This window comes from Callithrix jacchus, chromosome 5 (genome assembly GCF_049354715.1).
Source record: "Callithrix jacchus isolate 240 chromosome 5, calJac240_pri, whole genome shotgun sequence".
Lineage (NCBI taxonomy): Eukaryota > Metazoa > Chordata > Mammalia > Primates > Cebidae > Callithrix > Callithrix jacchus.
In genome coordinates, this window is record NC_133506.1 from 13,346,698 (window position 1) to 13,364,831 (window position 18,134).

Below are 18,134 nucleotides of genomic sequence, written 5' to 3' on the forward strand. Positions count from 1 at the left end.
TCTGCCAAATGTCACCCAACTGCTGCCCTTCTCTCCACTTGGCAAACTCTTACTCATTCTTAAAAGCCCCCTCCTCTGGGAAATCCTCTGTCTTTGATTCCGACAAAACTAATCACTCCATTCTTTTTGTTTTCATATGTCTTTTTCATATATTTAGAATGATGCATGTATTGCAGCATTATAGAGTTACAGATGCTCCTCAACTTACAATGGGGCTACATCCCAACAAACCCATCGTAAGTAAAAAATACGGCTTTTTTTTTCCACGATGGGTTTGCCCCCAGAACACCGGTGACAAGAAAGCCACACTTAAAAGCCAAAATGGGAAAGGAAAAGACTCTTATCGACATCATCATCATTGGACACGTAGATTTGGGCAAGTCCATCACTACTGGCCATCTGATCTCCAAATGCACTGACGCTGACAGAAGAAGCCATGGAAAAACTGAAGAAGGAGGCTGAGAAGATGGGAAGGCGCTCCTCCAAGTACACCTGGGTCTTGGATCCACTGACAGCTGAGTGTGAATGTGGCATCACCATTGGTATCTCTCTGTGGAAATTTGAGACCAGCAAGCACTACATGACTGCCATTGATGCCTCGAGACACAGGGACTATACCAAAAACATGATTACAGGGACATCTCAGGCTGACGGTGCTGTCCTGGTTGTTGCTGCTGGTGTTGGTGAATTTGAACCTGGTATCTCCAAGAGTAGGCGGACTGTGAGCTTGCCCTTCTAGCTTACACTCCAGATGTGAAACAACTAATTGTTGGTAGTCACAAAATGGATTCCACTGAGCCACCATACAGCCAGAAGAGATGTGAAGAAATTGTTAAGGAAGTCAGCACTTGCATTAAGAAAATTGGCTATAACTCTGATATAGCAGCATTTGTGCCAAATTCTGGTTGGAATGGTGACAACATGCTGGAGGTAAGTGCTGACACGCCTTAGTTCCATGGATGGAAACTCACCCCTAAAGACTGGCAATGCCTGGCTGGGTGCAGTGGCTCATGCCTGTAATCCCAGCACTTTGTGAGGCTGAGGAGGGTGGATCACCTGAGCTTAGGAGTTCAAGACCAGCCTGGGCAATATGGCAAAACCCCATCTCTACCAAAAATACAAAAAAATTTAGCCAGGTATGGTGTTGTGTGCCTGTGGTCTCAGCTACTTGGGAGGCAGAGGTGGGAGGATTGCTTGAGCCTGAAAGGTGGAGGTTGCAGTGAGCTGAGATGGCACTATTGCACTCCAGCCTGGGTGACAGAGTGAGACTCCATCTCAAAAACAAAACAAAAACAGAAATCATGAATACTAAGCAGCGCATGCCTCACAAATCCCTGTGGTCTCATATCTGACCAACTGTGCCCATGTGTGGCTCTTACCCCACGGTAATGTGTGCAGCCCCCTGTCTTAAAAGAGTGAACTTTGCTTGAGTTACATGCAATGGATTCAGCAGCTTCTTGCTAAGTGTTGGCTGCCTATTTGCTCTCCTGATGTCTACCTGATTAAAAGAACTGTATAAAAGGAACAAAAGGTCAGGGTAAAAACATTTCATGCAGCCTCGAGAAACAGAGCTCGGTCCCTAAGGAAAAGTTGCCTGTTTCTCGTGAGACTTGGCACCATTGCCATGCACTAGTGAGAGTTGTGCCAACCAGTTGTAGGAGTGAAAGGGTCTCTGATTTGGTGTCATCTCTGTCAGGAAAAAGGCAGAACTCTATTCTCCCCTTCTGAACTCTACCTCTCACCCAGATTTGCAAACAAATGTCATATTGGACCAACAGTGGGAAGCTGAGAACTTTTTAGTAGCAATTTTCATGATTTTGGCATTTGAAACCTAGTGTAAAGTCATCGGAAGAAAAAAGTGTCTATGGAGTTTTGTAGGTCTTACTTAAACATGTTCTGAGAAAAATCAACTCAGGGACATTGTCACAAGTAAAGACTATCTAGGGTCCTTGGCTCAGGAGGCCTTGCCATTCTCCTGGGAAATCAAGAGTGGTACTGAGGAGCATGCTCAAGTCAGATGATTTGCATACAGATCCTTGCTTCCCACATACTAGCTGAGTGACCTTGACAAGTTGCTTGACCTCTCTGTGCACAGTTCCAGTGTGTGCTGGAGCTGGTGTATCCCTGCTGGAGAGATGGATGTTTGCATGTCTTCCCAACTCTGTGTTCACTGACGCCATGTTGGCTGTGGTGGGAACTGTTACACCGCGGGAATTGGCACATCAGTGTTCTCCCAGCCCATAAAGTTGCAAACATTTACCGGTGCACCACTGCATGCTTCCTAATTTGCACAATGGGCTGACAGTACCCTGTCTCACCTAGGGGATGATGAATTGAATAGGAGGCCAAAGTGATACCCCTTAATACACACTAGCTTGCTAATTCATGTAGCCATGTAAATGTTTGCTATATTATTGTTGAGACTGCTTTTTGGAGAGGTGGAAGCTGATTTCACTTGCTCTATCATTGGTGTGCAAAGCCCCTTACCCTCCTGGGATCCCTCTTGCTCCTGGGGCCTATTTGACTGGTATGGCAACCTGTCAACTTACCCTGAAATTCAGCAAATTATTTAACTCAGTGGCCTGACTAGGATAATGGGGTTCTGTTGGTGGAGAGACACTGGAGTCTCTGAAGAAAAGCACATGCATGGTACAAAGGTCCCAGATTATTACACCCGAGTGGCCGATATAGCATGACCTGATTGTGGTGGAGATGGAATGCAATCAATGAAGGAGTGCAACGGCATGATCTCAGCTCACTGCAACCTCCACCTCCCAGGTTCAAACGATTCTCCTGTCTCAGCCTCCCAAGTAGCTGGAATTACAAGCGCACTCCACCACGCCCAGCTAATTTTTATATTTTTTGTAGAGATGGGAATTCTCCATGTTGGCCAGGCTGGTTTTGAACTCCTGACCTCAGGTAATCCACCTGCCTTGGCCTCCCAAAGTTCTGGGATTGCAGGCATGAGCCACTGCACCTAGCCAACTTCCATGAATTTTGAATAGCTTAATAGATATTGTATTAAAACACAAAAAACAAAAACCAGGAGACAGGGTGGTATAAAGACGAGAAAGACACACTCTGAAATGCTATCAGCTGTGTCTTAGGACACTGCTAGAGTGAGATAGATTTCTTATTCTACTTTTCGGGGATATCTCATCCTGCACTAGTCAGATGTTCCACAGTGATGCTGCTTAACACACTACTTTAGAACTCAGTGGCTTACAATAACAAGAATTTATTCCCACACCAATTGTCTGTGGGTCAGTTGATCTAGCTCGGCTTGGTGTAGGCTGTGGACTCCATTCAGCTCTGTTGCATGGATTCCATTCAGTGGCTCAGGTGATGACCTGGGGAATCCTGTTCTCACAGTGGATGCAAGAGTGCAAAGGAATTGCAAAAGCACAGCAGAGGCCACTGCTCACATCATGCCCACTAACATCCCATTGGCCAAAGGAGGTAAACGGCTAAGCCCAACATCAAGTGGGCAGGTAGTATATGCTACCCACGGTGGGAGAGGAGGGGGAGCCGATGTTTGCTGAACAATGGTCCAAACTGTCACACAAACCATCACACTTATTTGAAAATAAGCTGATGAAATACTTTTCCAATTAAAAGTATGTTCTTGTTAAAAATAATACTTTACATTTGTCTTGCATATTTTGGTTTTAAAAGCATTTTTGCATCATTCTCTCTTATATTTCTTCCAGTGACAGAGTGGAAAGGCAGCATCCCCATTTTACAAGATATGAAGATTCTGGCTGCATTATTTTCCTAGAACGGCTGTAATGAATTACCATAAGCCTGGTGGCTTGGAACAGAAATTTATTCTCCCACAGTTCTGGAGCCTAGAAGTCCTAAATCAAGATGGCAGCAGGGCCGTGCTGTTTCTGAAGGGCGCAGGGAGGAATCCTTCCTTGCCTCGTCCCGGCTTCTGGTGTTTGCTGGCCGTCTTTGGGACTCCTTGGCCTGTACCTGCATCACCCCTGCCTCTGTTTCCATCATCACATGGACTTTCCCCCTCTGTGCTGCTTTTCCTGTTTTTTTTTTTTTTTTTGAGATGGAGTTTTCCTCTTGTCTCCCAGGCTGGAGTGCAGTGGCGTGGTCTTGGCTCACTGCAACCTCTGCCTACCAAGTTCAAGTGATTCTCCTGCCTCATCCTGCCAGTAGCTGGGATTACAGGCACCCACCACCACGCCTGGCTAATTTTTGTATTTTTAGAAGAGATGGGTTTTTAATCATGTTGGCCAGGCTGGACTCGAACTCCTGATCTCAGGTCATGTACCCGCCTCAGCTTCCCAAAGTGCTGGGATTACAGGCATGAGCCACCCCACCCAGCCTCTCTTTTCCATTTTTAAAGAACACCAGTCATATTGAATTTAGGGCTCACCCTAATTCAGTATGACCTCATCTTAGCTTGATTACATCTGCAAAGACCTTATTTTCAAATAGGTCACATTCATAGGTTCTGTGTAGATGTGAATTTTGGGAAACATCATTAACTCAGTGCACTGGCTGGCAGAATTTATGACACCTACACCCTTTCTTGACAATTTCTCTGGTGTCTGACATCATCCCTGCCAAATCCATGCCACATCTCTAAGGCCAAAGCTTCTTAAACTTCTCTGGGCATGCATATAGCTGAGAGTCTTGTTAAGAGTCAGACTCTGACTCAGAATGGTCTAGGCAGACCTCAGAGGTGGGACTAGTGTGAGCTAAGGAGGTGCCCTGCACGACCCTGATGGGAAGGACCTCCTTAAATGCTGTGCCCAGGGTGCGTCACTATGCCACCCTAGTCCTGGCCTTGTGAGAGTCTGCCTTTCTGACAAGTGCTGCTGGGCCAAGGACCACACTTGGAGTTGCAGTCCACGTGGGTTTAATGCTTGGAATCTCACCCTCAATAGCAATGAAATTATTTCTATTTTGAAGTTGGATGTCTGTAACTCCTAGAAACGCAACAGTGATTCTGCTATATATATAAATTTTTAAAATAACACTGGGTCACAGGAGCTGGGCTGGCTGCCAATAATGTTGGTTCTTTAGTGACATTTCAGGAAGTTCAGTTGGTAGCACAGAGATCCAGGGCCCCTTTGTAGGCACCTGGTCAGACTTTCATCCCTAACCTTCCTGGGTTCCCAGAATATCCCACCGTTAGTCCTGCCTCCCGACCTCCGTAGCACTGCCTGGAAGAGGTCATTGCTGTCTTCCAATAGCCTCCCATACCAGATAGGGGATGGGCCCAAACCAGCTACCTCATCACCAGCAACAGAGCCTATGCACTGAGCCCCGATCCCAGGCCTTGTTGCAAGCCCTACTCTTTCCTTAAAGTTATATATATATGTATTTTTTTATTTATATAATACATATGTTTACGAATTTATTTTAAAATTTGATTTTTAGAGACAGAGTCATGCTTTGTTGCCCAGGCCGGAGTGCAGTGGTGCAGTCATAGCTGTCTGTATGTTTGAACCTCATTTGCCCTCCCTGTTACCAGAGGGACATAAATACCCATTGATGTCCATCAACAGAAATCTTGAGTCAGAGGACACAGAATGGGGGCATTGGGCCCTCCCCTCCTCCAGGGCTTCTGCTTCTCTCACACAGGGCTCTGCCTTCTCCACAGGGTCCAGTTTTGCCTCTGAGGGTTGTCAGAGCAGTCAGAGGCCTCACCCTCCAACTTCCAGGGATGAGAAAAGAGACACTATCCTGTTAAGTCCTCAGGCAGTGTTTGTCATTTTCAGTGGCTGGGGAGATGTGGTGATAGGATCTTTCCTCTGTAATGACCGAAGACACTGAGGCACATGGGGACTTATGGGTGTTTTTGGAGCTCACACAGTGAGTTGGAGAAAGAAGGTAAATCCTTTTAGTGGAAAGAATCTTCCCCACAGGTGATAGTCAGGAGCATTCTTATTCAGGTTTTTTAAAAAATTGGGACTCCTCTGAGATAACTGAGCCTTTAAAAAAATTATTATGATTATTTTAAATAGAGACAGGGTCTTGCTGTTGCCCAGGCTGGTCTTGAACTCCTAGGCTCAATCAATCCTCCTGCATTGGCTCCCCAAAATTCTGGGATTACAGATGTGAGCCATCACTGAGTCTTGATGAGATGAGTAGGCAAATGTCAGGATGTCTTTCTTGTTGTTTTTTGTTTTTTTTTTGAGATGATGTCTCACTCTGTCGCCCAGACTGGAGTGCAATGGCACGATCTTGGCTCATTGTAACCTCCACCTCCTGGGTTCAAGTGATTCTCCTGACTCAGCCTCCCGAGTAGCTGGGATTACGGGTGTGCACCACCACACCCGGCTAATTTTTGTGTTTTTAGTAGAAATGGGGTTTCTCCATGTTGGCCAGGTTGATCTTGAACTCCTGACCTAAGTGATCCACCTGCCTGGCCTCCCAAAGTGCTGGGATTACAGGTGTGAGCCATCATGCCCGGCCCAGGATGGCTTTTTCTAAACCATCCAGTGTAGTGGCATCTAAACTGGGTTCCATGAAACCCTGGGCTCGGGGTGGCTTAATTCATTAGGGTCCTACTTTCACTTATTACTTTTAGTGGCAAAAACGGCAATTACTTTTGCACTAACCTAATAGCAAGAAAAGTTCCTTGCTAAAGAAGTCTGAGAACCACCATCCCAAGAATAGACAGCTGAACTTCAGGGCTTACAGAGGCATTGGTGAGGACAGAACAAAAACCAGCTAATTTTTTTCCCTCTTTCTGATAGCATTCAATATTTCCACACAACTCCAGTGAGGTGCAAGGAATTGGAAAAACTTTAATGCAAGTGAGGGCCAAGGGCTGACCTTCAGATTCTCCAGCTATGATTTCCTAGACTCAAGAGACCTTGGACGTAGGGGGCATGAGAAGGGAAGATGGGTGAAATAATAAAGAGGAATGCTCCCCGCTTCCCTCTACCACTGAGAGATTCTTGGGTGACAGGGGTGGAGGGGAAGGAGGCAGGAAAGTCACATTTGTATGAGAGAATAATGAAAATGAATATAGAGATACTGAATGTAGAAGCCAAAATTGTTTTTTTCTTTTTTTTTTTTGAGATGGAGTTTTGCTCTTGTTACCCAGGCTGGAGTGCAATGGTGCGATCTCGGCTCACCGCAACCTCCGCCTCCTGTGTTCAGGCAATTCTCCTGCCTCAGCCTCCTGAGTAGCTGGGATTACAGGCATGCACCACTGTGCCCAGCTAATTTTTTGTATTTTTAGTAGAGACAGGGTTTCACCATGTTGACCAGGATGGTCTTGATCTCTTGACCTCGTGATCCACCTGTCTCGGCCTCCCAAAGTGCTGGGATTACAGGCGTGAGCCACCGTGCCCGGCCAAATTTTTTTTTTTTTTTTTTTTTTTTGAGAAAGAGTCACCCAGGCTGGAGTGTGATGGCATGATCATAGCTCGCTGCCACCTTGAACTCCTGAGGCTCAAGGGATCCTCTCATCTCAGCCTCCCAAGTAGCTAGGACTACAGGTGTGTGCCACCATGCCCAGCTAATTTAGAAAAACCTTCGTAGAGATGGGGTCTTACTGTGTTGCCCAAGCTGGTCTTGAACTCCAGAGCTCAGGTGAGCCTCCTGCCTTGACCTCCCAAACTGCTGGGATTACAAGGTGAGCCACTATGCCCAGCCCCAAAAAAGAAATTTTGTGAATTAAAAAAATTTTTAAGTGATTTTAGAAAACAGGTATTACAAAATATCTTGACTTCTTGTATCAAAAAATGAGTTTTCAAATTAAAGCCTCCTCATTTCCTTACTTTTCTGACCTTGGGACTAAAAGTAAAACTTTCCCAGAATTAAAAAAAAAAAACAAAAAAAACAAAATAACTCTCTAAGCACCTCATTTCTCTGGCTTCCAGACCTTTTTGGTCTAGCCTCCTGCAGCTAACTGCTCCTAATGCCCCTGGTTCTCTCTTACTGGTGTGAGCCTGAGCTTGGGAAAGCCTGCTCTGGAGCTGGGGTAACCGGCATTGGGTTTGCTGGGTTACAAACACTGCTCATTGGCTGTGTGACCTTGGACAGGTTCACCTTCTGAGCCTTCTCCTTTGTAAAGCAAGCCATTTCTACCCCCTATGGGCTGACGTCAGAATTGCACAAAGGAGTATCTATAAACTGCATGTCATTAAAGCAAAGTGCCCTCAACATCAGCGGTCAGAATCAGAGGCTTCTGCTACTGTATTGCTGCTGGATATTTTTTTTTGCTTTTTTTTTTTTTTTTTTTAAATATAGGCCTAGAAAGAGACAAAAGAGCTCACGATAAGGCAGGATATGCCAGAAAATTTGTGACCAAGTCAGTGAGAAAGGAGTTGAAACCACCGGTTAAGTGAGGTTTCTGAGGTGCTCTCGAGGACCCCCGCCCGTGATCTGCCACTCCCGATACCATGGGAGCAAAAGACTTGGAATCTTGGTGTTGTGAGGAGAGACACATTTCTAACAGAAAAAACGGTCACCTTCATGGAGACAGTAGGTTGGAGAGAACACAACAGGACCGTACTCAAATCTATATAAATTTTTTACTTACAAGTCATATAAGAGAATAAAAAATGCAGATTTCTGACTGTAGTGTACATAAGGAAGCAAACGATGCTGAAAGGCGCCCATTAATTTAAAATTTCATCATAGGAGGTTGGGTGACCTTTTGCATCCAATATAAAAAAGATGTTAAGTTGCTTTTTGGAACAGTAGCATTTAGGGTTTTCTTGTCACGCTTGTTTATTTCTGTGGGATGTTGCTGTGTGTCGCAGAAGAAATGCTCCCCTGAATGCTGTAACCAAACAAAGTTTGTTCCTTTGTTTGGTTACAGCTAATTGGCTCACTCTCTCAAGGCAAAACCGGTTAGTTCCTTTGTTTTCATGGAAATGTCAGACAACCACGAAAAGCCAGGGAAGTGCGTTGAACTGAAGGTCCGCTTTGGTGAATTAGGCAGAGATGTTCTCAGCAGCAAACAGGTAAAATCTGACATCAAGATACATTATTTTAATGCAGGGCCAGTTATAATCTTAAATAACTGGCAAGGTTCCAAAATGATAGAGTCCAGGACTGAGAAATGACCAACACCATGTATAACACCGTACACTGAGCACCTGTTTCTATAGAAAACATTTCAAATCAAGTTCTTTATGATGTAAACCACATTTCCCAAATGCCTAAGCCACTTCCGAGATTTAACAAGGCCTCAGAAATTCAGCGGGTGCCTGGGAGGCTTCATTCACATTCACCTCTAAGGAGAGGCTAAAAGAGGAATTTCCAGATGGCAGCTGCTGGCTCAGGACCTTGGGGCCCCTCGCCAAGGCTGTCTGTACGTGGCTCCCGGAATTGCTGAGGTCTCATTTGTCAGAGGGCTTTGTTGGGAAATAAAACAACAGCTGACGCTCGTGGGCCTCGGAACTCTGGCCAGGCTCCCGAAGAATGCATCCTAGGAGAAATAGGATTGGAGCCTTTGCCTTATACTTGCAGCCCAAATTCTTTGTGTGGCAGGAGAACATCTATAAAAAAATGATAAAATATTGTCTGATATTTCCCTTTACTTTGGGTACTGCTTTTAACCTTCTCAAAACCCACCCCTTCCACCTCTAACAAACCGAAATGGAAAATGACAATTCAGGCAGCTGTTAATTGGCTCACTCTTAAGGCAAGCATGGTCTCAAGGCAGAGATGACACAACAAAACACCGAGCGGGGGAAGCCTATTACTGGCTTGTGATTTACAAAAGCCAAAGGCCTTTACAGAGAAGGCCAGGAGTTGTACCAACATAGATGCCAAATCCAGGAGATTTGGTATCTGACCAGCAGTAAGAGGGATGCTTCCCCATGACCCAGACCAGCCCAAAGTCCCTGTGGTGGCAGCCAGTGGGGAGCCATCAGAGCTTGGACATGGTGGTCTTTGACAATAGGTCTGCCCTTCTCTCCCTGACCAGTTGGGATAGAGACCTGACTGGAATCCTTGATGCTGGGAGGTGTTTCTATGGACAGAGAGAACTGTGCCTGTCTTCCTGAATGCCAATGCAGAGTAGAAGCAGTTGAGATGTGGATCTGCATTGAGGAATGGGTTTTCCTGTACCCTTGTGTCACCCACGTCTTCACAAAGGACTTATTGATGGCCGAGAGACCTGTAGGAATGGAATGGGGCTTGCAGGTGGCAGGAGAAACCTGAGACCAATGACCAAGACCAGATGTGGGTCAGTGGTCATCTTGGCAGATAGCGCTGTGGACAGATGACACTGAGGGCCACTGCTCGGGCCTTTGGTCGTCAACTGCTACCTGGTAGCCCTGCCCCTCCCCTTTCTGCCCCTAGACTTGGCCTCCAGGGAAAATGTGTGTGTAGGAACTCCCTCTGCCATTTTGAAAAGACAGGAGCTAAAATCACTTCCATGAAGGACAGGTGTTTCATTTCATACCTGAGTTTGTAAAATGAGAATTGTACTTTATGATGTAAACCAGATACATGATTTTTACCTTTGTCTTCTCCATTGACTTAGTAATGAGACAGATCAGCACAAGGACAACTTCTAGTCATACAACTGGCAGCTTCTGCAAGTCACAGATCTGTAGCCACAGGCTGGGCCTTAGAGCAATCTTAGGGCACCCCCCTTTCTCCTGCCCACCTATTTTATAGAAAAAACAAGAGAGGCTCCTTCCTGGTAGCACAGAGCAAAGTAAGGAAAGGGACGTGCCAAAAGGGAAAAACCCAGTGGGTTTGAAATAAGGTGAGGCTCCGGGTGACCAGAGGTGAACGGATATTGTCAGTTAGTCCAGGATCTACGTGCTGAGCAAGTCATGGATCCCATCCCTCCAGGGAGGGGCGCCTTTGGCTTGCCCTGCTGGTGTGAGTCGAGCAGGCACGCGCTTGCTTCAATCCTGACCGCCGGTCAATTTGTGGAACAAGTCCTCATCAAGTGTTTCATTCTGGTCCTTGGAGCGGGTGGACAAGAAAATGTAGCCCCCAATGTACTCGTGCACAATCTTGCAATCTGCGCTCAGGCAGGTGAACGCAGTAGAGACGTTTTGGTCAAACTCGATTACCACCTGGAAGAGGAAGGCCCAGAGAAGTTTAAACTCTGACAAATGATGAGAAACGGGCACTTTGCCGGACTGGCCCCTGGAGCTGAGGGCTGCTGAGGTGGATGACAGATGGATATCCCCCTAAAACGCACAGAAAACCATCACTTCCATTAAACGCTTCCAGAAAACATCTTTGCTCTCTTTACGCCCTCTGGTGGTGTCAACTTTGCTGCACATCTGGTTAAAAAACTGCCAACACATTTTCTGTTTGTAGTTTAAATATAAGGATTTCCCAAGCACTCCCTGTGTTGAGGGGCAGTGTGCTATTTTATTTTATTTTTTGAGATGGAGTCTCTCTCTGTCACCCAGGCTGGAGTGCAGTGGAATGATCTCAGGTCACTGCAATCTCCACCTCCCAGGTTCAAGTGATTCTTGTGCCTTAGCCTCCCAGTGATGGGATTACAGGTGCAAGCCAATGCACCCAGCCTGCAGGCTCTTTAATGGATAATAAAAGGTCTGCTTGAATTTTCCTACCGCCACTGCCCTGAACCCTCTCCTAGATGAAAGTCATAAACTCTAAGCTCTAGGAGAAAGACTTAAAGACTTTGCTGTTTCTCAACCTTGGCTGCCCATTAAAATTACCTGCAGAACTTTAAAAATTACTAATGCCTAGCCCCTACTCCCAGAGATTTAGATTTAATTGGCCTTGGGTCTGGGCAGTGGTATTTTAAAGCTCTCCAGGTGATCCTAATATACATCAAGGCTTTAGAGCCTGAGAAGTCATCTAATCTCTGACGTTGACTTTACAAATAAGCACCCAGATGGTTATCAGAACTGCTCAGAGGAAGCCAGGGTTCTTCACAAATGTGTGGGCCTCTTATCATCCCTCTTCATCAATGACCTTCTATTGGAAAACGAGAATGCCAAGGGAATGAGGGAAGATTGACTATATCAGCAACATCAGGATGTTTTCATTAGTTCAAGAATGAATGAAACAGGGTCTCGTTTTGTTACCCAAGCTGGAGTGCAGTGGCACAATCATAGCTCACTGTAACCTTGAACCTCAAGTGATCCTCTCCTGCTGAGTAGTTGAAACTACAGGTGTACACTGTCACACCTGGCTAATTTGGCTTTTTAAATTTTTTAAAAATTTTCTGTAGAGATAGGGTCTCATTATGTTGCCCAGGCTGGTCTCGAACTTCTGGCCTCAACTGATCCTCCCACCTCAGCATCCCAAAGCACTGAAAAGAATGTTTTAAATTTGTGGCAGGATGCTAAGGTGCCTCTAACTGCATCTAGAATTTTCCATGATACAGGCCTGGCCTGAACTTAGCTTCTAGGTTGGGAGAGGACGGGAGGCTGTAACACAGGCTAAGGGTTTGAGGGCTCCTGGTTTTAAGAACTAAAGCTTGGCCAGGCATGGTGGTTCACATCTGTAACCCCAGCACTTTGGGAGGCTGAGGCAGGTAGATCACGAGGTCAGGAGTTCGAGACCAGCCTGACCAAAGTGATGAAACCCCCATCTCTACAAAAAATAGAAAAATTAGCTGGGCATGGTGGGACGTGCCTGTAATCCCAGCTACTTGGGAGGCTGAGGTAGGAGAACTGTTGTAAGCTGGGAGGCGGAGGTTGTGGTGAGCCGAGATCATGCCACTGCACTCTAGCCTGGGTGGCAGAGCAAAACTCTATCTCAAAAAAAAAAAAAAAAAAAAAAATGCGAAGCTTTTCTCAGTGAACGTTATGCACCTCACTTGCTTCTTCAGCAGTTTTTCCTTTTTGGGACTGGAGTGATCTCCAGGCGAGCAATTGAATCTTCGAGTCCTCAACCAGATTTCTTGGCAACCAGTTAGATGAGGACTTTTTTGGATTTATATTGCATAGCAGTTACAGCTCCAGTAGTTTCTGCTAAGTAATAATCAACCTAAATCCTATATAATCCTATGCTGAGTCAATAGAAATTAATCAAACTGCTCTTAGCAATTTTAGAACCTGTCTGTATTGGAAGTCTGAATGGAGACTAAGCCAGCTTCCAGTGCTAATGCAAGAGCATTTGGCCTGTGCTTGTTAGGAAGCTGCTCAGAATTGCATGATTACATAGCAGACAATTACCACATGCCTGTGGTTTCTTAGCTCTAAATAGAAGACCACCTTTTAAAAATCAGAATAATCTGCAATTCTGAGGGAACACACATTTATAGGCTCAACACTGAACATCAAAAACTTTCACTGTACCTGCCGGGTTTCCCAGTTTACATTCCACTGTTTGATATTTGTGAATCTCCACGTCGTCATTGGAATCCCGGTGGCGGCATCGATTTTAATCAACCTGTTATATGAAACTCCCAGAATCTCATCTTTCTTGCTTCCTTTAAATCTGAAAAGAATCATAATATTAGTTAAGAGAATCAACTGCTTTCTATAATATGATGTTCATTTCCATATAACTTCTTAAGGATACTACTGGTATTTCTAAATCATTTTGGAGGAATGGGCAATGGAAGATTAACTTTCTGCCGGGGGGCATTTTTATTGTGATATAAACAGCATGAAAAAAGAATGAAGGCTATCCGGCAGATGGTCTCTAAGTGAAATTGACATCAAAGTAAAATATGATGGAATCAAATACATTCATTCAAAATTATTACCGACTGTGTCAGGCACTGTTCTAGGCATGGGGATATAGCAGTGAGCTAAATGGAAGGAAAATTCCTGACTACAGGAGGGAGAAGATCATAAGCAGGACATACATATGCCAGACAGATCATGGAAGAAAATGAGGAGGGAGAAGATCATAAGCAGGACATACATATGCCAGACAGATCATGGAAGAAAATGAAGTTGGAGGGGTACGGGGAATACTGGCAATGAGGTGGTTACCATTTAAAACAGGGAGGTCAGGGAAGGTCAGTGAAAAGGTGACATTTAATAAAAAAAAAAAATGGATATGCATGAGGATGTAAGCCATGAGGATATCTGGGGAAAGAGTATTCCAGGCAAAGGGCACAGCTACTTTTTTTTTTTTTTAACGTGCTTAAGGACCTGCCAGGAGGCCCACGTGGCTGACGCAGTGAAGGAGGGGAGAGAAATACGAGTTCAAGAGGAAAGGTCTTGTAGGCCACTGTAAGGATCTGGTTTTTACTCGGAATGAGATAAGAAATCCTTCAGATGTTTTTTTAAAACGTGTACGTGTGTGTGTGTGTGTGTGTGTGTGTGTGTTGTAGAGACAGGGTCTCCTTATGTTGCGCAGGCTAGTCTTGAACTCCTGAACTCAGGCAATCCTCCTGCCTTTGCCTCCCAAAGTGCTGGGATTACAGGCATGAGCCACCATGCCCCTCCCAGATGGTTTTGAGCAGAGGCTTCACAAAATCTGATTTAAGATTTTAAAAGGATCCCTTTGGCTGCTAAGTTAAAAACTTAGGGGGACCAGGGTAGAGGCAGGAAGACCAAGCAGGATCACTCTGGATCGGCACTGTGGCGGTGGTGGTGGAGGAGGGGGAAGAAGTGGTCGGATTCTGTGTACTTCGACGGTAGAGTCGCTAGGAGTTGCCTACTGGCAGGATGCCGGTGTAAGAGAAAGAGCAGAGTAAAGAATGACTCCAAAGGATTTGGCTTGAGCGTCTAGTGGGAGGAATTGCCTTCTACTGAGATGAAGAAGAATGTAGGGTGGAGCCAGTTCAGGGGGAAAATCAGGAATTTTGGACGTGTTTAGGTGAGATGCTCCTTAGATATCAAAGGGTCATTGAATCTATGAATCTTCAGTTCAAGAGAGAGTTCTGGGCTCAAGTATACATTTCAGAATAACTGGCATATAAATGAAGTCAAAAGAACGGCTGCACCCGAGAGAGTGCGGAGAGATTGAGAGGAGGAATGCTTTAAGAACTGAGGCCTGGCTGAGTGTGGTGGTCCACACCTGCAATCCCTCCCAGCACTTTGGGAGGCCGACGAAAGAGGATTACTTGAGGCCAAGAGATTGAGACCAGACTGCGGAACATAGTGAGATCCCATCTCCTAAAAAAAAGTCAGCCAGGTGTGGTGGCTCGCAGGCCCCAGCTACTTGGAAGGCTGAGGTGAGAGGATCACGTGAGCCCAGGAGTTTGAGGTTACAGTGAGCCATGATTGTGCCACTGTGACAGAATGAGACCCTGTCTCTAATTAAAAAAAAAAAACTTTGGGAGGCCGAGGCGGGTGGATCACGAGGTCAAGAGATTGAGATCATCCTGGTCAATGTGGTGAAACCCCATCTCTACTAAAAATACAAAAAATTAGCTGGGCATGGTGGCGCGTGCCTGTAATCCCAGCTACTCAGGAGGCTGAGGCAGGAGAATTGCCTGAACCCAGGAGGCGGAGGTTGCGGTGAGCAGAAATCGCGCGATTGCGCTCCAGCCTGGGTAACAAGAGCGAAACTCCGTCTCAAAAAAAAAAAAAAAAGAAAAGAAAAAAAAGAATAAAACAAAAAACTGAGGACTGCGCACTCCGGTTTCTAACAGATTGGAAAGATGAGAAAGAACCAGCGAAGGAGACCAAAAGCACCGGTCACTGAGGGAGGAAAAAAGCCAGGAAAGTCAGCTGTGTTGGAAGGCAAATGAGGCAAGTTGCCAAGGGGGGTGGGGTGACTCACCGTGTCACATGCTGCTGAGAGGGCAGCTGGCGCAAGGACTGGGGGTTGACCTATGGGCTCAGCAACATGAACGAAAGTCATGGATGGTCAACAGGTGACCTTGATGACAGAAAGTAGCAGGGCCAGTGGGGTGGGGAGGGAGAGAAAAACCTAACGAGCGGATTCAAGAGAGAATGGAAGAAAGGAATTGGAGGTAGTGGGTAGGTACAATACATTAAAGAAGTTCTGCTGTGAAGTGGGGCAGAGAACGGGGACAGCAACTGGAGGGGATGAAAGGAGGGGGTACTGATGTGAAAATTGACATTGCAGGAGACAGAAAAGCATAATTTTAAAAAATTCCTAGTTGAGTAAGTCACTTTTTATATCATTATCTTCTTCTTTTTTTATTTTTTGAGATACCATTTCATTCTTGTTGCCCAGGCTCGAGTGCAATGGCACGATCTCAGCTCACTACAACCTCTGCCTCCTGGGTAGCTGGGATTACAGGCTGCACCACCATGCCCAGCCAGTTTTGTGTTTTTAGTAGAGACGGAGTTTCTCCATGCAGGCTGGTCTCGAACTCCCGACCTCAGGTGATCTGCCTGCCTTGGCCTCCCAAAGTGCTGGGATTACAGGCATGAGCCACTGCACCTGGCCTATGATTCTTATCTTCTGCATGTCACCCTTGATTAAAATCTACTCTACTTTTCTGGAATTATTTCCACTTTATTCCTTCATTTCACCATCTTAATGCTTAATATCACAAGTGAACCCACTTCTGACTCCACCTGCTTCTCTCTAACCTATGGGAATTCTCTGGGCTGCTCTCCATCAGCCAGGGAGTGCTGAAACAAAGATCTAGGTTTCTCAGGTGTGGGCAGACCCCGATTCCGCCAGCCATCCTACACACAGCAGGGCTGCTCCAGCCTTTGACTCTGGCCTTGGAAAAAGTAGATCTTCACCATACCTGGGGCCACTGCCTCAAAGCCTCACCTCCATAAACAGGCGTCAGAGGCAGAGGGAAGTGCAGGGGGAAATAGCTGGTAAAAGAGGCTTTGTCCCCAGAAAGTTCAGGCCCGCACCACATGTCACCACGTATCAGGCACTTTGCTTGCAGGCTGCACTGGATTCTCTCAGGTTTGGAATGCCCAGTGAACACACGCAGAAGTTGCGGCTTGGGGAGGGCAGCAGAAATGCCCAGGTCACAGAGCTAGCAGAGGCAGAGGTGGTACTGAAAGCTGGGCCTGGTCAGTTGAAGTGTTTGTGTGTTTTTCACTATGCAGGATTGACTGCAGGGTTACAGGTGAGTGTGTGTCTGCACATGGACATGTTTGCACATAGTGGGTATCCAGCACAACCCTGCCTTTTCTCATTCTTTTGCTGGGGTAAGTAAAACAGAAGGAGTTGCTTGTTTGGGACAAACATTGGGGACTGATGTCAAATGAGCTATTTCAGTGTTGCCTGTTTCTGTTTTAGAGACAGTCTCGCTGTGTCGCCTAGGCTGGAGTGCAGTGGCACCATCTCAGCTCTCTGCAACCTCCGCCTCCCAGTTTCAAGTAATTCTAGTGCCTCAGCCTCTTGAGTAGCTGGGACTACAGGCGTGCACCAGCACACCCAGCTAATTTTTTGTATTTTTAGTAGAGATGGGGTTTTGCCATGTTGCCCAGGGTGGTCTTGAACTCCTGAGCTCAGGCAGTCCACCCACTTTGGCCTCCCAAAGTGCTAGGATTACAGGCATGAGCCACTGCGCCTGGCCGGAAAGTCTGGATAGCATGGAGAAGTGCAGTCTTTGGAAAGGGCCAAGAAAACAAAAATTGTCAACGCTTAAAAATACAAACCAATTTTCCCACTCCCAAATAATAAGATGAGAAAGTGACAGAGAATACTTGCTGTACTGCGGGATTGGGTGTAGATTTCGCTTAAGCGTCAGTCTTCTCTACTGAACTGAAAATGTAATTTGATTTACAAGTGTGCTGTGGACATGTTTTGGGAAACCATTGATTGTTTACAGTGGGGCAGAGCCATAGCACTGGGCAGGGATGACACATGAGGACACAGGGCTTATGCCAGGGTGTGCGCTGGACTGGGAGGTGAACTTGGACAAGTCACCTAAGCTATTTTTCTGGGGGCAATAGATGGGCCTCCCATGTATCTTTCAGATCCAGAAATCTTCAGAGACCAGTGGGAACAGGGTTGCTATCTGAGAAAGCTGGGTAGAAATAAGGCAGGGCTTGCTGGGACCTCTCTAAAAACCTAAAAATTCTGCAAAGCCACACCACGAGACACAGTATGGTATGCAAAAGGGAGGAAGCTGACATGAAAGAAAGTCATAGCCAGGTGTGGTGGTTCACACCTGTAAACCCAGTGCTTTGGGAGACTGAGGTGGGAGGACTGCTTGAGATCAGGAGTTTGAGACCAGCCTGGGCGACAAAGTGAGATGGCCCTGATCTCTTAAAAGAAAAAGAAAAAAGGGCCGGGCGCGGTGGCTCAAGCCTGTAATCCCAGCACTTTGGGAGGCCGAGGCGGGTGGATCACGAGGT

At 46.1% G+C, this 18,134-nt stretch overlaps 1 protein-coding gene and 1 pseudogene across 4 annotated transcripts in view; one reads left to right on the forward strand and one right to left on the reverse strand.

The window, feature by feature from the left end:
* The first annotated feature begins 229 nt into the window (after positions 1 to 229).
* Positions 230 to 5,796, forward strand: LOC100388081 (putative elongation factor 1-alpha-like 3; annotated as a pseudogene).
* Positions 5,797 to 8,493: 2,697 nt separating this feature from the next.
* Positions 8,494 to 18,134, reverse strand: part of FERMT1 (FERM domain containing kindlin 1) — a 48,710-nt gene continuing 39,069 nt past the window's right edge. For all 4 annotated transcript variants that reach the window (XM_078371331.1, XM_078371330.1, XM_008995731.6 and 1 more), the window contains exons 14-15: positions 13,230 to 13,371; positions 8,494 to 11,021 (exon numbers count right to left, since the gene is read on the reverse strand). In XM_078371331.1, the coding sequence (XP_078227457.1) occupies positions 10,848 to 11,021; positions 13,230 to 13,371 (316 nt within the window). In that variant the 3' untranslated portion in view covers positions 8,494 to 10,847. The remainder of the gene's footprint in view (positions 11,022 to 13,229; positions 13,372 to 18,134) is intronic.